General features: G+C 28.4%; 2 protein-coding genes across 2 annotated transcripts; one reads left to right on the top strand and one right to left on the bottom strand.

The window, feature by feature from the left end:
* The first annotated feature begins 20 nt into the window (after positions 1-20).
* On the top strand, positions 21-4,441 carry Rtp (MORN repeat-containing protein retinophilin). Its single transcript, XM_074239966.1, has 4 exons — positions 21-30; positions 175-358; positions 3,741-3,850; positions 3,938-4,441. Exons 1-4 carry the CDS (start codon positions 21-23, stop codon positions 4,084-4,086), a joined length of 453 nt encoding a protein of 150 aa, XP_074096067.1. The 3' UTR covers positions 4,087-4,441.
* Positions 4,442-18,301: 13,860 nt separating this feature from the next.
* Positions 18,302-20,053, bottom strand: LOC141525319 (uncharacterized). The gene is made up of 3 exons (XM_074239755.1): positions 19,750-20,053; positions 19,474-19,592; positions 18,302-18,652 (listed from the first exon to the last, which is right to left on the bottom strand). The coding sequence occupies exons 1-3, from the start codon at positions 19,917-19,919 to the stop codon at positions 18,501-18,503; spliced, it is 441 nt and encodes a 146-aa protein (XP_074095856.1). The 5' UTR covers positions 19,920-20,053; the 3' UTR covers positions 18,302-18,500.
* Positions 20,054-20,514: the final 461 nt, after the last annotated feature.

Raw genomic sequence — 20,514 nt, 5'->3', positions numbered from 1 at the left:
GTAGTTAGTTGGTTATCACAATGGCTCAAGGTAAAAACGTTTTTTTTTTTTTTTTTTTGTTAAAATATAAAAAGAATAATTTATTCTACATTAGAGATGACTTTTGTAAAATTATTGATTATTGTTTAATTTTATCAACTTGCTACAACTAAAATAATTGTATATTTATTTAAGGGGTAGTAAAAAGAGGAGGGTACACATACGAAGATGGAACGAAATATTATGGAGATTGGAATGCACGAGGATTGAAACATGGTGCGGGTTCTATGGTATTAGCTGATGGAACTCGATACGAGGGAGGTTTCCAAAACGGTTTGTGTTCTGGTCTCGGAGTTCTTATTTTTCCTGATGGCGCTAAGTGAGTATTGAGTTTACAATGTTGTATAATCTTGAAAAATATTTTATGTAAGATTAATCATTACATGTATTCATAAAATTATAAAAAAAATATTATAGAATTAAATATAACTATTTATATGTTTTTATCACGGTAACTATTGAACTATAATTGAACATAATTACGAATATTTAAATCAAAAAATTACAGAACAAAGAACATTTTAATTTCAAGAGTTTTTTCGGAGAAAACAGTAAGGTAAAAGCCCCCATTATTGACACTATAAGAATCAAAATTATGATTTAATTTTTTTTAAGCAATCAAATATCAATATCGTTGAATTTTGTTTGTGCGGTAATGTCTCAAGTAATGGTTTAACGAATAAATTTTTTTTTTTAAATAATAATCAGTGATGTTTACTAATTAATTTTAAATAATTAAATAGATTATCCGGATATACCAATTATTGACAGCTTAAAAAACTGATTGATCTAATTATTGACATACCTTAGCCCCAATTATTGACACCTATACTGCGCATGCGTCGAATCATCTGCTTATTCTTATTTATCGAAACTTATTATTAAGTAATCAATATTATTAAAGTTTATTAATAATAATTTCCACACATGATTAATTTCTATTAAAAATATAAAAATTAATTTAAAAATAATTTATTTAATTAGAAGATTTCAAACTCTTACAGTAAATTTTTTAGTTTAAAGTAAAAAAAAAAAAAGCGTCATAGCGCTGTCAACTGGCTGTCAATATGAGATTCAACTTAAAAATTATGAACTAGTTATTGACATCCATCATTTAAATATTATAAAGCATACAATTAATTTCGATTACTCAATTTTATAAATTTTTCATATATTGTTAATTAAAAAAAAAAAAAAAGATCATATAATTAGATGAAGAAATTAATTTAAACTCGGCATTTAAAAAAAATGCTTTTCTAACCAAAGTTGTTAAGAAAATAGACGCTTGTAAGCTGGTCTGATAAACTGGTGCTGACTTTATTTTTTTTTTAATAATTAATATTTAATATTTTGAACTGACAGTAATTTTTTTCAATTTTTTAGTTAATTAGAATTTAATAAAAATTTATATGATAGTTATTCTTATTACAGATAATTAAATATATTTACAAATAATTTAGAGTGTCAATATTTAGACCAATGTCAATAATTAGGGTTTTTACCTTATTTCCGAATCCGAAATCTCAATAATCTTTAAAAAATATTCCTCAGTTTTCAGTAGAGGAGAAGGGAGTCAATTGAACCAAAAAAAGTTTAGTAATTTTTTACTATTCGAATTAAAACTAAATAATAATTTTTTTTTCTTGGAATGCTGGTTTATTATGTCTACTATCATTATCAATACATAAATTAGTCAATAAGCAACGTGAATTTTTAAAAATTATTAATTTATCCAAACGCGTCGAATGATTCAATTGACCTCCGCTCGGGGGCAATTGAACCACTGCTTGAGGTCAATTGAACCAATAATATTTAAAACTTAACCCCGAACTTTTAATAAATAATAACAATATATCAATTGTTACTTGTTAATATTACTGTTGCACCGTTTTAATGTAAAGATATTATATTAAATAAATTAAGGTAGTATCCTCCCCAGAGTTGTTTTCTTAGGATTTTTTTTTAATTTTGGCAGATTAATGTTCATATAATTCTGCATCGATTGGCGCAATTTGAAAATTTTTGACCACCTCGTTTCAGAGATATTTAATTTCAAAGTTTGAGTTTTGAACGCTCTTATACATTACGGTATACGGGACATCCAAAAGTTTACCTACAAATATTTTTATATCTCAGAAACTTTTCTTAGGATCTTTTTAAAAAACTAGAGCAACGTTAATTAACAACTAAACATTTTCTTAAAAATAATTTCATTGATAATTGCTTCATAGTTTCAGAGATATTTAGTAATAAGTAATGAAAAATTTACCAGACTTTAGCCGAGGAAGGGATACGTTAATAAAGCTATGGCAACAACGCAAATTTTGTGAGCCGCGGAAAAAGTATGAGACGCGCTAGCGCTGAAAAATTTGAAAAGTTTAATGTGCGTTATGTGGAATATTATAGTTATTAATTTTATTTATTTAAAAAAAGAAATAACAATGATTATTTTATAAAAATAAGTATTTTTCTATATTTATTAAAAATTCAAAAGAATAAACAATTTTAATTTAATAATATATATTAATCTTTCATAAGTCATAAAAATAATAGTCAGATGAAATAATAGAAAACAGTAAAATTCAAAATCAGTTAATACATCAACACAAAAAATTTAATTACTGATTTTTCTGAAAAAACAAAACAATACTGTCAATTATTTTTTTTCAGACATTGTAATTATATTTCCGAATAAATGTATGTAAATAAATAAATAAACGCATGTATCAAAACAGAGATTCGTTTATAGCTGGTCCAAAACACTTGAGTGTAATTACCATAAAATATCTTAACGTTCATGCAGTGTTGCCAGACTTTTCAAACGATCAGTTTCTCGTTCGTAATTGGCTAAAATAAGTACATAAACAGCAAAAAGTTTTAGGCTTTTCAATAATGACTCTCAAATATATGTACCGTACACTCTAACATAAACTTTTGACTACGGAAGTCGCGAGGGTTCTACCTTAAAAATCAATTTAAAAATAATTTTCATTATAAATTCAGTTCATCAAATTGTTAAGTTATTTTCCTGAGTTTTTCACGTAGAGTCAAGAAGCGCACGCATGTCCCATGCTTCTCTGTATGGTTCAATGGTCCCCGGGACTGCTGGTTCAATTGACCCCATATAATTTTATAACAATTAATAGTAAATGATAAATAAAAAAACTATTATATCACTATAAACAAAGCTGAGGATTATAAAATATAATTATACACAACGACTACAATTCAAACTTTATCAATTAATTCAAAAATTGAAATATTATTAAACAATTTGTGACCAGCCAAAAAAAAAAGTTACATGCTTAAAAATAAAAAAATCCCAATTTTTCAAAATATATTAATCGCAATTATTTCAAATTTTGATCATGTCCGAGTTTAACATATTAGAATCTAATTCTAAGAGCATGAAGCGTTTTTTCAATTTTTTCGATTTTTAAATTCGAATGTTTCAATTGCCCCGTGGTTCAATTGACCTCCTTCTCCCATACTTTTCAAAAATAGCGCATCAATAAAATTATAACTTGGATTAATAATATTAGCAGCCAAATATTTTTAATGAAAACAAGCTAATTAAAATGTCGAAATACATTCGTGGTAGTTTTTTAGTTCTTAAAATTATCTCCATCATATCTATGTGTTTTTCAATAATAACCGAATATTTCATTACTTTATTAGATTTTTTAATTAATTGTTGTAAGGTACGAAGGAGAATTTATGCAAGGTTGGTTTCATGGCCATGGCGTATTTTGGCGTTCTGATGGTATGAAATTTGAAGGTGAATTTCGTGGTGGAAGGATTTGGGGTTTAGGTATAAAAAGTTTCCAATTTTGATTTTTTGTGATATTTTTATCCGTTTTAATGTTCTTTAAGTGATAACGAAATTCTTTTGTTGTAGGACTTGTTACATATTCTGATGGAACGCATGGTTTTCCGAGAAACGAAGGATTTTTCCAAGATTGTCGCTTAGTCCGACGACGCCGATGTCCAGAAGTTATTTTAAAAGCTCAGAAAATATCTATGATAGCACGAGCTCAAGCATCTTGAATACATTAAAAAAATAGTCATCTATTATAATATATACCCTAATAAGAAACATTATTCTTGTCTATGAATGACATCAATCCAAATTTTTGATTCAGTCATATTGTGATAGTATTGTATTAAATATTAATAAATATGTTGTTGTAAAAACCGGTGATTTCGGAAAAATTTAGTTGCCTATATAGTAGGGTGTCCGTAATTTACACAATGGTTTTTCTTGCTGCTCCACTCTGAACTTTTAGTTTTCTACCTTAAGAGAAATGTAAATCTTCGAGCTTAAAAATCTAGTAGCGTTGTTGGTAAAGCATTTCGTCAAAAAATTGATAATTTCAATATTTTCCTTCCGAATTTTATACTATGAAACACTTCATGCTAAAGACTATAAACCTCTTCTTCTATTTAAATTTAAATGAAGTAGTGAAAAATTAAATATTAAAGTTATTATTGCGATTTAAATTATTTCCTTATTAAAAAAAAAAATAATAAAATATAACGGATGTAATAAGGGTTTTATACGTGTAAAATAGAAAATAAAAATTCGATGAAAAATATTTTTACTACATTAATGAATAAAAGGCTTATTAAATTCAAGTTTTACTAAAGAATAGGTACTTATATAATCAAACAATCATTCTTTTAAGTAAATAATAATAACAATGAAAATCATTCTTAAGTCCGATTAATTATTTTCATTGAACACGATCAAATTTTCTTTTTCAGAGTAGTTATCTGTCATTTAATTCAGAACTAACACTAACAATATAATTATTTTAAAATTTATATGTGATGAAAATTCGTGTTTGAATCTTTGAAATTGTCTAAATGTTACCGTCGGTATAGAAGGATTATTTATCAACTTGCTTATCGGATTGAATCGTATGGAAACGAATTTAAACGAATTAAAAAACAGCGCCCTCAAAAAAAAGATTTATTCGGATTGGAACGGATAGAAAGTCAAATCCGTTTCTATCCGTTTCCGTTTGTTGGGATATAATTTTTAACAGGCTGTATCTTTCATGGAATGACTCATATATATTGTTTACTTGTACAAATACACATTGTTGAATAGTAGAATTTCAAAAGCATGCGAATTAGTGCATAAGTAAATACTGCACAATCTAATAGTTATTGTAGTGACCATTAACGAAGACGGGTGGCGCCACAGTAGAAGTTTCTCGCATGTGCTTATGCATAGGGTAGTTTCAATATATAAGAATTGACACCAGGGACCCTCAAGGCGGTCCAACAAGTCATGGTTGGAAACCTGTAAAGGCTCGACGATGCAATTGAGATTTCAATTACGAGTAAATGGGGTACTCTAGCGGATTGAAACTCAACAGCCTCGGGGAGGTGGGCCCTTATCGGGGAAGAAGTAATGCAGCTTCCATACCGTTAAGGGGTGTGCTTTGAACCGCCGTCGGCACATGAGTAATTACCATCTCGTTCCTAGTCCTAAGACTCCATGAGGAATCCTGTTGTCATTTTTAATCATTAACTTTTTTCTTTATCAACTAATTCTGTTTTTTTTTCTCAATGTAATTATTAAGGCTTTAACTTTTGAGCTAACAGCTTAACCGGCTAATGAAATTAGATTGATTCGGTAACATTGAAAACTTCATAGAGATTAAATTCAAATTTGCGCGCGCAGGGTTTGTATATATTTTCATGCTTGTGCTATTATTTGACCAATATTTGACTAATATTTGAATAACAGTTGACCAATCACATTACGAATAGTTTTCTCACATGATATAATTTCATATTTTTTATTTAAATTATATGAGTGGGTTTAACAATAAAGAAATGTAATATAAATAATTTACGGCAAAAAAATGAAAAAAATTTTTTTTTGTTTTAGACAATCTTAGTTATTGAAGTTGAAGCTTTTCTTAAAATAATTAAATATTTTTTAGTAACTGATAATTTTTAGTTGAGTATTTTATTATCAGAAAATTCAATCGTTCAAAAATTTTTTAAATTAAATGTGTTTTGTAATTTGTAATAAAGTAATATCTTGAATAAATAATATCTTAGCGCTCGCTTTTGCGGTTAAAAAAAAGGTGTTTGCCCAATTTTAAATTACGTGTGGGTTTTTTTCTCTAATGAAACTCTTATTAATGAAAATTAAACTTAAATGAAAATTATACTTGGCACACGCAAAATATCCTATCGCACGCAAATTGACTGTGAAAATTTCTAAAATTAAAGTAAATAACAAAGAGCACACAATCTAACTTTTAATATTAAAGAAGTGAGATTGACATTACAAAGTTCATATTTTTAACGAAGTCAAAAATAATTAATTAAAATTGAGCTGTTTAATTTTTTGTCTTGATTGTTTCAAATAAATTTATTTTTTGCTAATTAATATTTGTTCCTTCTTATTTTTTAATTTCTTATTTGTTTTTAGGGACAATATATGCGATAGCTTATCGCATTAGATGTACAATATACTATTAACCTTAATAGTTGATTCGATTCGTAATAAGTTGTAAAGAATATTATTAAACAATTAATCGCATCGAAATCAATAATCAATAACTTCCTATTCTTTAAAGTTATTAATTTTCGAAACATGAAGTTAAAAAAAAATAATAATTTAGTAGTAGCCTGTAATCAATATGTAGCTGCGGAAAATTATAAATTTCAATTTAAAAAAAAAAAAAAAAAAACTTTTCCTTGATATTCCGATATTTTTAATTAAAAAAATACATAGCATAGTTTTTTTTTACGACTATTTTCTTTTTACTCCCGACTGAATATTTTGTTTAGAATGATAAAAAAAAAAAAAATCCCTGAAAATTTGATCGCACTATTTAGTAGTTTTTACGATCATGAAAAGATTCTCTATTCAAATCACACGAAATCTTTGATTCTTTTTAGTGTCTTTTTGAATGTATATAACCCAGCAGCTTTTTCTGCTATCATATTGTACGAAAGTGCAATTTACTCTGGATTAAATGTTCTACAAAAGTATCCATTATGACGTAGCTGTAATCCACACCTGTAAAATTGCACGAGTCACATAACCTGCATTTTACTTAAAAATTCATATTTTTTCTAAGGTATTTCCACGGAGGCTAGATATAAGGAGGACGATCGTAATGTATTACAAGCGTCCGAAAATTGGAGGACAGATCTTTCACCACTAGAGTGCGCAAGTGTCTCTAATGTCAGGTTTTTAAATAAATGACGCGGAATGCAATGTACAATCACATTTATCAAAAGAAAACATTAAAATTTCATTTTTAGTTGCGAATTGGGATAATAATAATAGTAATAGTAATAATAATAATAATAATAATAATAATAATAATAATAATAATAATAATAATAATAAAGTATTCAAATAGTTTAGGTAATTTTATTCTTAATTAATAAGCGTATATATGTTGAAAGTAGAATATTACTGAAGAGTTTAATAAGTTAAGCTAGTTTAGAAATTTTACGATGTTTCTTGGCCATCATCTTTCGTTCGTTAAGAGTTCGGTTGATAAGATTAGCTAAAAATTACCTCTCATAATTACAAAATTATTCAATATTTTAGCCGTAAGCTCCTTTTTGTGTTCATCACATCCTAGGATGGGGAGGCATTTAGCTTTTGCTATTTTCTCTAGCACTTGGTGCATAGTATTTATTTTAACAGTTTTAGTACCAACTACGGTTAAAACTATTTGTTCCAATTTTTTAATTAGTCTGAATAAATTTTCACTGGGAAAAATTAATCCACCATTGCTCATTAATTATATGACCCGATCACGTTCAGAGGAATTCGCAGAGCGTAATGTTTCAATACATTCACAGCAAGAAGTCATTCGCTGAAATTTTCTCGCAACATATCCAGCAATATAAGCAACTATACCATCACTGGTGGAAACAACATCATAATCATGATGGTAATGCTGGTCATCACGAAAACTATTACTTCCTTCCCAATCATTTTCACTTTGTAAAAAGTTTTCATTTGAATCAATATTAATTTTATTTTGATTATGATGATTAATGTTGTTTTCAGTAGAAGAATCGTCAACCTCAGTTAAATTTTCGAACGGATAATGATTATCGTGATACAAATCATCATCGTCCTCTATATCATCCTCACTATCTTCGTCTAATAAACTTTCGAATGGTTTTCTAATAAATGACGGTATAGTATCATCATTATCGTCATCACTATCTTCGTCTAACAAGCTTTCAAAGGGTTTTTAGCCACAGAGGTATTTGGATGAGAAAATGTATTATTATTATCATCACTAGACGAATAATTATTACTAGAAATACCATTTTCAACAATAGCGTCAATTTCATTCAGCCAATTTTTTTAATGCATTAGCTGTAGCCAGAGAATCTTTGGACTGCATTAAAGATTGTAGTAATTCACCAGCTGTGACATTGGACCCTTTCGGCGGCGTGACTAATGAATATGAACACAATAATCGAAAAACTTGCCCGAAAAGGATTGTATCCGGATGATCGTTGCAACGACAAACACTCCGCATTATACCGAAGAACTTCTATAAATTAAATAAGATTCAAATATTAAAAAAAAAAAAAGAATATTTACTATAACAATTTTTAATTATTCATTTGATAAAAATCCAACGATTAATACATACTTCTAATTGATCTTGATTAAGCCGCGATGTCATCAAGTACTCAAAATTACATTCTTTTTGCAAAAATTCACTTAGCTCTAAAGTAGCCTGTAACGTAATTTTTAATCCAGTAAGAGTACTAGGAGTAATTGCGAAAAAAATTTATCATCAACTTCATTTTCATTTTTTGATTTTTGTTTTTGCCTTTCTTCTTCTTTTTATAAAGTTCTCTTTCTTCATTAGCTTTGGCTTCCCAAATCTTCAGATAATCAATAAAATCACTTATTACCTAGCAAAAATAAATAGCATTACTTATTTATCCTCTATCTTATGGTAGTAGAAATTACTCTAGAAAAATGCATGTTTCAGAAAATAGGATACATAGTCCAAGAGAATATCAGCTATGATAAAGATTAGGAACTTCCGCAACTAATAAACTCAAATTCATTGAATTTGACTATCATTTGAAGTTTCGTTTAATAAGTTTCATATTGAAAATGTAAGTAAACTTGCGAGACTGGATTATGTGCAAACATTAGTAGGAATAATGTCATGATAAGATTGGAGTGTCTTAAATTATTTTTATAGTTATATACTTACATATATATACTTTATAAATATTTTCCAATATTGGTTATAATATGTGATCATGTACACATGGTATAATGATGGTTTTATGTTGACAATGGTTCTCCGTTTAGAACTATAATTTTCGCTTTATTATTGCGAAAAAATTGTATGAAGCTATCAAAAGACCTAATGTATATATTAAAAATTACCTTTTTCGGGGACAATTATCATTTAAACGTAAAGCATTCAAAGGAGTACGTGAACTCATGGCTTCAATTAAATCATTTACTCTTTTAATAAAAACCACTGTTGGATCGCAATCACTGAGCTCAGGAGTAGCGTTCTTATAAGTCGCCATTGCAACTTGTATATTTTTCGAAAAAAGCTAAAAACAAAAAGTTTTAATTTTTCTCATTAAAATTAGATAAGCAGTTGTTATGATTGAAAATTTATAAAAATTAATTTTTTATCAAAATAAGAATAAATACATCTTATTATTTATTTTAACTGAATCAGCTATTTATAATATGAATTGTTAGAAATTAAAGATAAATATTAGGCCAGTTACCTCGATGTTAATGATAATCTTAAATTCATTTTAACTTACTCTCGCAGCTTTATAATTATAATTACCTGATAAGCCAACGGGACATTCATCTTTTGATATCCTTCTGGATTTAAATGCTGGGGAGTTAGTTGATAAGCTATTTTTAGATTGGCTTTCAGATAAATTTCATGCAATAATAAAGCTTCCTAATGACTTTTTCTTACAAAAACCATCTGGAGTCTAAAAATAAATAACATTTTCATAAATAATTAAATACAATCATTGAAAAATTTGATAGTTGTAAAATTAAATAGGTCACTTATGAATATATTCATTCCAATGCTAACTAAATTGAAAATTCAATCGTGAATAACAGTACACTGGTGTTAAAAATCATATTATAAGAGAAGCTTACCCAAAAAAACAATCGTTTCATAATTTTGTTCCTGAAACATTTTATTAAGTGTGGAAAATCCGAAATAAACCAAAGTCTGCGGTCAAAATTGCATGGATGATCACAGCTACATTGTCCATCTTTGACACCGAAAAGTGTCCATGCTCCTCTGTTCCATTGAGCTGCATCAGAAGTAACGACATCAACATAAAACCCAGCATTCTCCAGTAATACGATGCATTCAATGAGTAATTTGTGAAGAATGGCACTCGTGACAGAATTTCTGCTCAGGAAGCTACCAACTACTTGCACCCAGTTACCCTGAAAAGGTTGGTACATGAAGACTAAGGCATGATCAGCCCGACTGTTGATTAAATTTTCCGGAGTATGTGCCCCCAAGTCTACAAAACCATCAAGCTGCATAGTTCTCCGATTTAGCTTCACGGCTTCACTTAAAGCTACTTCATCTATTAAAAGGGTACCTAGGAGAAAAAATAAAAAATTGTTAGAATGAAATAAATGTGAATCAGATGTAGTCTAACAATAATAGCCAGCTACTGTTAAAAGTTAATGAAGCTTTTAAAAGAGTTATTTAAAAATATCAAATACGAATTACTTTTTCAGCTAAAAACTTATGCGCTCGGATTTGTTAATATAATCATACTCGATAGCTAAGTAGAGTTGTTAGATATAGTTAAAATGGTTGCGTTTTTAAGATTTGCATTTTTAAGATTTGCAGTTAGTAGTAAAGTGTGACAGGAATGGTGCATGGATACCCCGTTTTTCATGTGGTTCCATACGTGAACTTTTAATACGAAGAGTGTCGAATATGGCTTTAGGGAAACCAAAAGCGCTATCCAACTTCTGGATATATTTGTTAAGGGTGTCTTTGCAGGGAAGAGGGAGGATTTGACGTTCTCTGAGTCGTTCATATACCGCAGCATTTTTTATACCAAGTAGCAAACATTCATAAACCCACTCAACCGTATATCTTCGTTGTTTGGCATTTTTAGCTTTTACTGCATTAAAACAAGCACGAATTGCTAGTTGTTGCACGGGAGGCAAAATAGAAATTTCCGCTCTTAGAGCTTCATCTTTAATTGCCATACAATTAAGTCGTTGCGTTTCTATAATTTTGATGAGTGATTCATTCTGTAAAGGGTTAAATAGTTAAATAGGCATTTACAGGTGATTTAATTTAAGTTCTCAGATTGTAGTTGATTAAATTTGTATTCACAAACTAAACCGTATTGACGAAATGATAATGTAATGTAACGAGCATTGTATCAAACTTTTAAGTTTATTGAAAAAAATAAAAGAATATTGATCTTAAACACTCACAACCTGTAAATAATCAAGTATACATGAAGAAACGATAAATAAGTAAATACCTACTTTACGTTTGAGGCGCTGAATTTGTTTAGTTTTCAGGCTCTCCTGGTACTTCAAGTCAGTGTACGAACTTTTAATGTCGGGTTTGACTTTGTACGATCGATTTTGCAATTTCCGTCTCAATTGCCGACAAGCAAAGCATCGAAAAAGATTCATTTGTTTCTTATATTGTTCGTCAGGCAATGACACACCAGAACACGCCGATGAACATCTATTATTAATGAGAAATGATACTAGTAAAGTTCATTTAACAAGTAATAAAAACCTTAGAATTATCATTTTTAGGCAATTGTAGAGTATACTAATGTGCTCCGTACTTAAGATACACAATAATTATTAAGTTTGGTAATCGATTTTTTAAACATGGAAAATCGATAGCAAATTTTTTAAATTTATTAATAACAAAAAATTAATGTCCGTAGCCAAAAAATGGAAAAGTAATCCAGTCCCTTCACATAACTCACAGTTTTCCAATTCCTTCAAAAACTCCCAAAAATCAGATATTTGGGAAAAATTGGTATTGAATTCTACCGACTCTTGCGTTTTCAAGTTAAGTAACTAATCAAAAGTATAATGTTAACATTACCACAAAAAAAAAAACTGACGTTCGAACATTAGATTCTTATGAATTTTCAAAATTCTTGAAAGCTATTCTATCAAAATCTTCAAAAATACGCGAAAAAAATCGAGAAAATAACTTTGAGAACTGATATATTTCTGTGTAATGTTCGCTTCGAAGAAATTTGAACATTCGTTAGCAACCAACGTTCGGAACTTTATGTTTATACTGTGAAAAATAAATTACAAGATCTAAAAATTCTTACTGATATATTGAAGTCTTCACTTATTTTTATACGAAATTTTAAATTCATGGATACTTTATCTAAATGACATAAAACTATATTTTTGGATTAACTAAATCTGTTGTCCAACTCCAATTTTGTGGCAAAGCATTGAATTTCAACACGTTGATAATTGTTAATAAAGAACATTTCTCAAGACGTAATTCAGGAGTAGATAACTCACGTGGCTTGAAATGATTAAATAAACAAAAATTAATGATTATTTTTTTGTAATAATAGTTCTAAATTTATAGGAGACGATATAAGAGACATGTCTAAAGACTTAACTTTTTTAACATATTCATAATTCAGATTGTTTGACTTATTGAAATATCTTATAACATGATTCTTTAATTATTTCATTTACTTTTGTTTTAAAGAATTGAATAGAGAAAAGAACGTGAATATGAAAAAAAAATAATTAATAATTTCTTTTCGAAAGACTATTTGTTTTATAACAATATTTTTCAAATTTAACTCTCATACACTGCTATAATAAATTCAGAGTAAACTTGATAATTTTTATAGTGAATGTTTCTTATTATTTATAATAGTATATTACACACCTACGGAAGAAAAGTAAGAAATGTCTCAGATCACATGTAATTGTCGGCCGAGGCGAAGCCGAGGTTGACAAATATGTGATCTGAGGCTTTTTATTTCTTCCCGTAGAGTGTATACTATTTTTTTGCTCCACGAAGGCAGGGAGCTTCACTTTCTCAATATCTCAAGTACTTAAATAAATATTCTAACAAACAAGAGTAATTAGGCCTCCTAATTGTTTGTGCTTTTATCTTAAGTTGCAGAGTAATAATTCGAAATTTTAATTTTTCTTACCTGCATTTCGTTCTCACAATTATCATTTTCTTCAAAATTTTCAAATACGTCAATGCGTTTTGGTGACTCACAATTAATTATGTTTATGAGATCATTACTAATTATTGGTTCTTGGTTTTGTGGTGAGTTAGTTTTATGGTCATTTGTAATTAATAAATGGCATTGCATATACTGAGCTTCGTTATTTTCATTGTTGCAAGCTTTGTTTACACGGTTCGGATTCAACGTCGGAATAGCATCAGGCTTTAGCGAGTATCTTTTTCGAGGTAATTCTTCATAAATTCCAGTAGTCAATAATATTTTATCAGTTTTAATAATATCTTGATCATTAAAATGTAATTCACAGACATAATCTTTTTTTGGGGTGAGATCTTGCTTTAATCCACAGTACCACAATTTTAACAAGTCTGGACACTTGAATAAACAAACAAAAAATTGACATGAAGTTATATTTGGAAATAATTTTAATAAGTTACTTTGAGTAAAACGTTAGCTCCAAAAAAATGGTAACGATGCAATTTTTTAAAACTAATTCTAAGAAGAAAAAAATTACGTTATACCTTTTTACAATTTCTTTTTTAATTTGATCAAAAATGATACTAAAATCTACTGATATAAAAATTTTTGGGACTCTTGTAACATAAATTATTTAAAAAAATATTTTGAAAAAGAGCACTTATAATTTCCTTTAATTTCTATAGGTAAAATTTTTTTATAATCATTTAATTAATATAAATTTAATTAGTATAAAAATTATTTCTTACAAAAATACTAAGTTAGGTTATATTACCTGTGGCACAATAAATAAAGACGTGTTTCGACTATTTAATTTTAATTTTTATTACGATCTTTTATCCGGCCACTCAAACACCCATCAACTATACATTTATTTACCATTTTAAACTATTATCACTTTGATTATTAATTAAAAAACTAATTAACTAACTGAATGTCAATTTGGTGTTATTAATAAACAATAACAAACGGACGCCATGATCCGGACATTAGCGAACGTAGTGACGCCCTAGCGGCTTCTTTTTGAAAATGATCTATCCTCAGTTTTCCGGACGCACTAACTGTACATTTACCTATGTCGATCGTCCTCCTTATATCTAGCCTCCGTGCCAACTAAGTTGGTGTCAGATAGTTGCCGCCAACTTAGCGACAACTTGCGGTCAGATTCGGAATTTGCAATCGTTGGCATCAAGTTGGCCACAAGTTTCTGAGAAAAAGAAGACCAATCTACTGCCGCAAGGTACAGGTAAAAAAAAAATTCCGTTAAAAGATATATTTTAAGTAATAAAAATTTAATATGATTATTATGATTTCAGAGAACTATCAAAAAAAATGAATGAGCAAGGCGAGCAATTATTTAAACTGTCGGAAATAGTTGATCAGCGTTGGAATCGAAGGATTGCCTCGTCAATAGCCAAACCTGATTTTATACCGTTCTGTACTGTGGCGGGAGTTAATGAATATAATAATGCTTCAGAAGAAGATAGAACTCAATTAGTAAGTATAAGATTATAAATAGTATATGATCTTGAAAAATAAAATATTAACGGATTTTAATTACAGTGCTAACATAATAATGTAAGAATTCGATACTTATAAACAGTTAATAAATAGCTCATAATTGATATTACTTATTTTTACAGAGAAATTACATTAGTGCTTTCAGAGGAGGAAGATCTGTAATGGACAACGTGCGTTATATTTTGAAAAACAATTTACTTATTATGAAGGAGTTGTTAATCACATACAATTACTTTGAACCAAGTAAAGGGAAACCTAACACTTTGGCTGGTTCCACGTTCGATCGTGATTTTCTCAGTAAGTATTATGAAATTTTTATTTTCTTATAATTTTTTGAATTAATATTTACTTCATTCATTATTATTTCACATCATTTCAGCGGCTTTAAGAGTGATGTACCCTACTTTGAGTGTGCAACAATATCATGAAGCCTTAAAAAGTGCACTGAAGGCAGCAAATTCTCGAAAGAGAGTAAAAAGTAAATCTACCTCAGAACCATCGAGAAAGAGAAAGAAGAGCATGGAATTTACTGAAGATTTTTATTCAAATTCTTCAAAAAATTAGCCTCCGGTGGATTAGCATTTCTTTAATTAATATTTTTTAAGCAAGTGTTCTTTTTATTTAAAATATATATGTATTATTGTAAGAAAGATATATTTTATATCTAAAATATATAAATTATAGAATGTTAACGATTTAGGTTACAGAAACAAATGCAATTTCCTATTTTGTTATAGACGCAGTTGTCATGGACGGTGCATCATGGAACCGAGGGGTATGGAAAATATTAGGAGTGAACGAAAATAACATAAGCTGTGAACACCCTTCAGATAGTTCACGACGTTTGTGGATGATTTCTGATTTTAATCATTTAGTAAAATGTTTCCGAACATCAACTTTGGATGAAAAGATTAACGAATTTATGGTAACGTTCAAATATAAGTTTATTTCCGACAATCCAGAATAATATAATTAACTAAGGCTATACATTTTTCAGACGCCCTATGGAATCGTTAAAAAAAAACATTGGGAAGCTCTTCTAGAGGAAGAAAACTATCGTCAACCAAATATGAAAATAGCTTATAAATTAACACCTGCACATTTGAAACCAAAAGGTTTTCAAGTAATGAATGTACCTCTTGCAACTGAAGTATGTATACTTGAATATGTTATTACATACTATTTTCGATTGATAAACTAATAAGATAAATATTCAGACACTTTAAAAATTTTATTCTCAATAGATTTACAATAATTTTTTTATTATTTTAGTTATAGGTTTTTGGTCATGAGGTATCTGTCGCGATGGCTCATTACCAACCTATGTGTGATAACCCTGATTAAAAATATTGATTGAAAAGTATTGGGAATCAGTCACCCTATGTGAACTGTATATCTATATATACATGAAAAAGAATTGAAATTATTCAAAAGTATTCTAATTTCATCATTGTCAATCCTTTTCAATCAATATTTTTAACCAGGGAAGTTGAAAGATTCAACTCCGACACAAAAGTTCATATATCTTGTTTTTAATTTAATCCAAGCTATGACTTCTCGCATACCTAGAGATGCCCTGTATGCAAGAGAAGATTGTCGTCAAAAACAGGTAAGAATTATTTAGTAAAATATAATAATTTAAAATTTTAACTTTGTAGGTTTCATAAAAAATTTGAAAGTTGAAAAAAACATATACCGGAATGACAAAGAATACTTCTCTATTACAAAACTGTAAGGTACTTCATACATTATGATTACTTCATGTACATGGGCTAATAAAATAATGTTTTATCGTTGATTTCTTAAGTAAAAAATATTTTTAGATTCATTCTTGATTTTTGTTTTGTTGTGATTGCATTTGTGGTCCAGTTTATTTATCATTGTGATCTTGACTTCATAGTAAAAACACAGTGGAGACATTGGAATCGTGATAAATATAACAGTGGATATTTTCAATTAGTACATATCTTTTAAACAGTTATTTTAGAATGCTTCCGCGTAAACAATATTTCCACCGTGAAGTCAAAACTACAAAGATTTTTCTTAGCATGTGAACTGCCTCTAATGGCAATAAATGATGATACAGATTAATAACTTTGTACAATTAATCTTTGCCATTCTACGTAATTACGTTTTAAATCATCTCTCTCAAATTTTTTAATCAATTTTAGAATTCCTGCAGTTTTTGCAAAATTGGGAAAATTTAGAAAAAAAAATTCCCATATCGAAGAGCACTTTACTTGGTTTGAAAGTGACGTTGCGAGCTACCCTTGAAATCCTAGATATGCTTAAAACCGAATGTGGATTTAAATATTTAATGACAGCAACGTTATCACAAGATCCTTTAGAGGTAATTGTATATAATTATTATTGACTATATTTATTATAACATGTTAAAAATTATCATTGATATTTTATTTCAGAGATTTTTTTCTGTCATGCGACATTCATGTGGAGGAAATGATCACCCTGATTCGAAAATGTTTGCTCAAGTTTACAGATTGGCTTCTACATTTTCACTCATACGTCCTCCGAAAGGATGTAATGTTTCTGGGGAAAATCTTTTGAGAAGTTTAATCGAACCTGAATTGTCAATTTCTTCAAATTTAGAGCGACAGCTATGGCTTCAAGATATTGATGACATGCTACAAAATTCTGAACCGCAAGTGGAAAATTCTTCAATTGATGAAGATCATGATTATAATGAGGCAGTAACCAGTGATGCGGTGCAATCATACATTGCGGGTTACATAAGTAAATTACATAAATTGCAAAAAATTGTGAAGTGTTCAGATTGCTTACAAAATATTCATATGAATCCAAGAGATGGCCAACGATTACATAGAAACGATGTAATTCTAAAAATGGATTTATATGGTGGGCTTATTTATCCTAGCGAAGAGTTATTTGAACTGACCAAACAATTAGAGAAGTGTGTTTTAAGAGCTGTAAGCAAAAATTTGACAAATCTAGAAACCATTACTCAAATATCAGATGAACTTAAAAAAGAGTACTTGATAAAAGTTGGGTGCTTTATTCATGAAAAAGAATTAACTGTTAACCCTGATTAAAAATATTGATTGAAAAGTATTGGGAATCAGTCACCCTATGTGAACTGTATATCTATATATACATGAAAAAGAATTGAAATTATTCAAAAGTATTCTAATTTCATCATTTTCAATCCTTTTCAATCAATATTTTTAACCAGGGAAGATTATTGACATTTATATTGTAATGCGAGCGCATTTTTTAGCGAAATCAGAAAATAAGCGCTACGACGCAGCAAAAACGAAAACAAAAATGAATAGAAAAAATGCAAAATTAATTTCTTGAATGTACGACTTATTTTTAAAGAAAAAATGTTATACTATATGTTATATAATGTTAAAAATTAATCAATAAATGACTTTTATCTTGTTATAAAATCCCTGATTAAAAAAATCATTCAAATGGATTCATAAATTTTTTCGTTGAATTATATCAAATACGTTTCCATTTTCTTTATCGACAGGGCTTTTGGGTAACAAATTGGTTTATTTGAATTAATTATTAATTTTATTTTATTCCTGATTGATTTTAATGTAAATAATGAACATTTTTGTAAAAAGCGCGGTTACAAAGAGGAAGTCTTTTTTTCCTTTTTTAATCTAGTATCCTACTCTAATTATTTGTGTTAAGTATTTTTAAATACTTTCCACTTGCTACAGTGGCGTCATCTTAATTTGCTGTTTTCCGTGGACACTTTTTGATATATAGAGATGGTTCTCCTTACCTCTTACCCTCCAGAATTCAGAACCTAATAGGGATTGAGAGAGAACTGTAGAGGCAGCACTACTGCTGAAAGTGGAGCGCCCTGGTGTTATAAATATAAAGCTTAGTGATGTACACAATGTAATAATCAGTATTAGTTGACATTAAGAATGCAAAAATAATTAAATTCGGGTTCTTGCCGGTCAAAAATACCCTTATTAGGGGTCAAAATGACATCAAGGGTAAAAATTATTTGAGTCAGGACACGTTTTAAACGTTGTGGAAACAGAAGATTTAAATAAACACTCAACCATAACCTGCTCAGTTGTCGCTCAAACCAAAGTTTCCGAGGTGTACAATATAAAAATTCATGTTAGTTACTAATTATTCTAACAATTATTTTATACAATATTAAAAATATGACAAATCTGGCTACATCGAAGCTTATTTAAAATTATTTTTAATGTTCATAAATTTACAAAATTTATAATTAAATATAAACCTAGTAAAAAGTTTATGACATTAAAGTTAGCAGTCACTTAACCATTTTTTAATTTTTTTAATAAATAAATTTGTTCCAAAAATTATTTCTAAAAAATTTGATTTTTTATTTTTTTAATTTTCTAAACGTCAATTTTTTTCTCATGTTCTTTGATTTAATTTATTTATTCACAAAATTCTTAAAATTATAAGATATCTGCTAAATTAATTTTCATAAAAGTTTCGAAGTATAGAAGTAAATTTTATTCCAGTTTTTAATGAAATAAAAAAACTTGACAGATTATTTATATTATTACTTATAATATTATTACTAGTATTATTAATTTTATTATTAATGATATTCATTTCACTTCGTAAATTTCGTTGTCGCAATCGTTCGAAACGTTCAAATGCTTGAGTAGATTTTTTTGATATTTACTTTACCAGGAAAAATTGTTGGTATGTATGAAGGATGCCGAGGATGTTCTGACTTTTGATTATTAACAAAATGAGCACTACAAATCCGAGTATTTTGAGTTGGTTCCCAATCATTTGGATATTTCCTGAAAAAAATTATTTTAAATTTCATTTTTCCTTAGTACATTTTTATTTACTTTACAAAATAATCATTGTATAATTTAATATTCTATTTCATATTACTTGGCCTTTTAAATTTGATCGTGATTAATTTAATTTTTTTCATTAAAATAATTTACTTACACATAGTTTTTCACTGCATTTATCCATTGTTGACGTTTAAGGGTTATCCACGCTGAGTTCAGAGTACTTGCAGGGAAACGATAAAATTTAACACTTGTATTTTGATTTTTGTTTTTATATGGCATATTGGAACAACCACGGATACAGCAAGAAACTTTTGACGAAGACATTATCAAAATTTATTTCAATTAGATTAAAAAAAAAATTTATTTAATAAATTTGTTATTGTTTTGTATAGCACTTGCCACCACTTTGCTTTACATTTTTCCCGGCAGGTGGCGTCAAGGTCATCTTTCTCAATCCCTATACTATATTCCTTTGTATTATTTTCTTGAGATTAAAGTTTCTCTTTCGAAGACACGTGTCTTCATTCAAATTCTGTTTTATCTGACAAGTAGTGTCACCTGCCAGATGCAACCCAAAGCATTATAGTTATTGCGACATAACAATCCAGTAGTCATAGTACGCAAAATTTCATTCTTAGTTTTAGGAAATCGAACAACTGATAATCGTAATTAAGAATATCAATCGTTAGAAAATAAATATTAACTATATTTCCTTATTCCTTAATATAAAATTAAGATAAAATGTATATGGCATCAATTAATTCGTGATGTGATTGGTCGAATATATCATAAGCCTGAAAACATATGCAAACTCTATATTCAGGCGCGCGCAAATTCAAATTCTAGTTAAATAAAAATACAGACAAGTAAGTTTCTCTACATTACCAACCAAGATCAACCAATCAAAAACAACAACAAG

This window comes from Cotesia typhae, unplaced genomic scaffold (assembly GCF_013202065.1).
Source record: "Cotesia typhae breed Kobodo isofemale line unplaced genomic scaffold, CoteBio_Ctyphae contig_26, whole genome shotgun sequence".
NCBI classification, from domain to species: Eukaryota; Metazoa; Arthropoda; class Insecta; order Hymenoptera; family Braconidae; genus Cotesia; species Cotesia typhae.
The sequence above is the reverse complement of the archived record's forward strand: the minus strand, read 5'-3'. Positions and strand labels throughout refer to the sequence as shown.

Coding starts and splice junctions, on each gene's coding strand:
- Rtp (XM_074239966.1), top strand. Junction 359..3,740: donor ATTTTTCCTGATGGCGCTAA/GTGAGTATTGAG, acceptor AATTGTTGTAAG/GTACGAAGGAGAATTTATGC. Junction 3,851..3,937: donor TGGAAGGATTTGGGGTTTAG/GTATAAAAAGTT, acceptor CTTTTGTTGTAG/GACTTGTTACATATTCTGAT.
- LOC141525319 (XM_074239755.1), bottom strand. CDS start 19,919: ATGTCTTCGTCAAAAGTTTCTTGCTGTATCCGTGGTTGTTCCAATATG. Junction 19,593..19,749: donor AATGCAGTGAAAAACTATGT/GTAAGTAAATTA, acceptor AATTTTTTTCAG/GAAATATCCAAATGATTGGG. Junction 18,653..19,473: donor CATACCAACAATTTTTCCTG/GTAAAGTAAATA, acceptor TTATAACACCAG/GGCGCTCCACTTTCAGCAGT.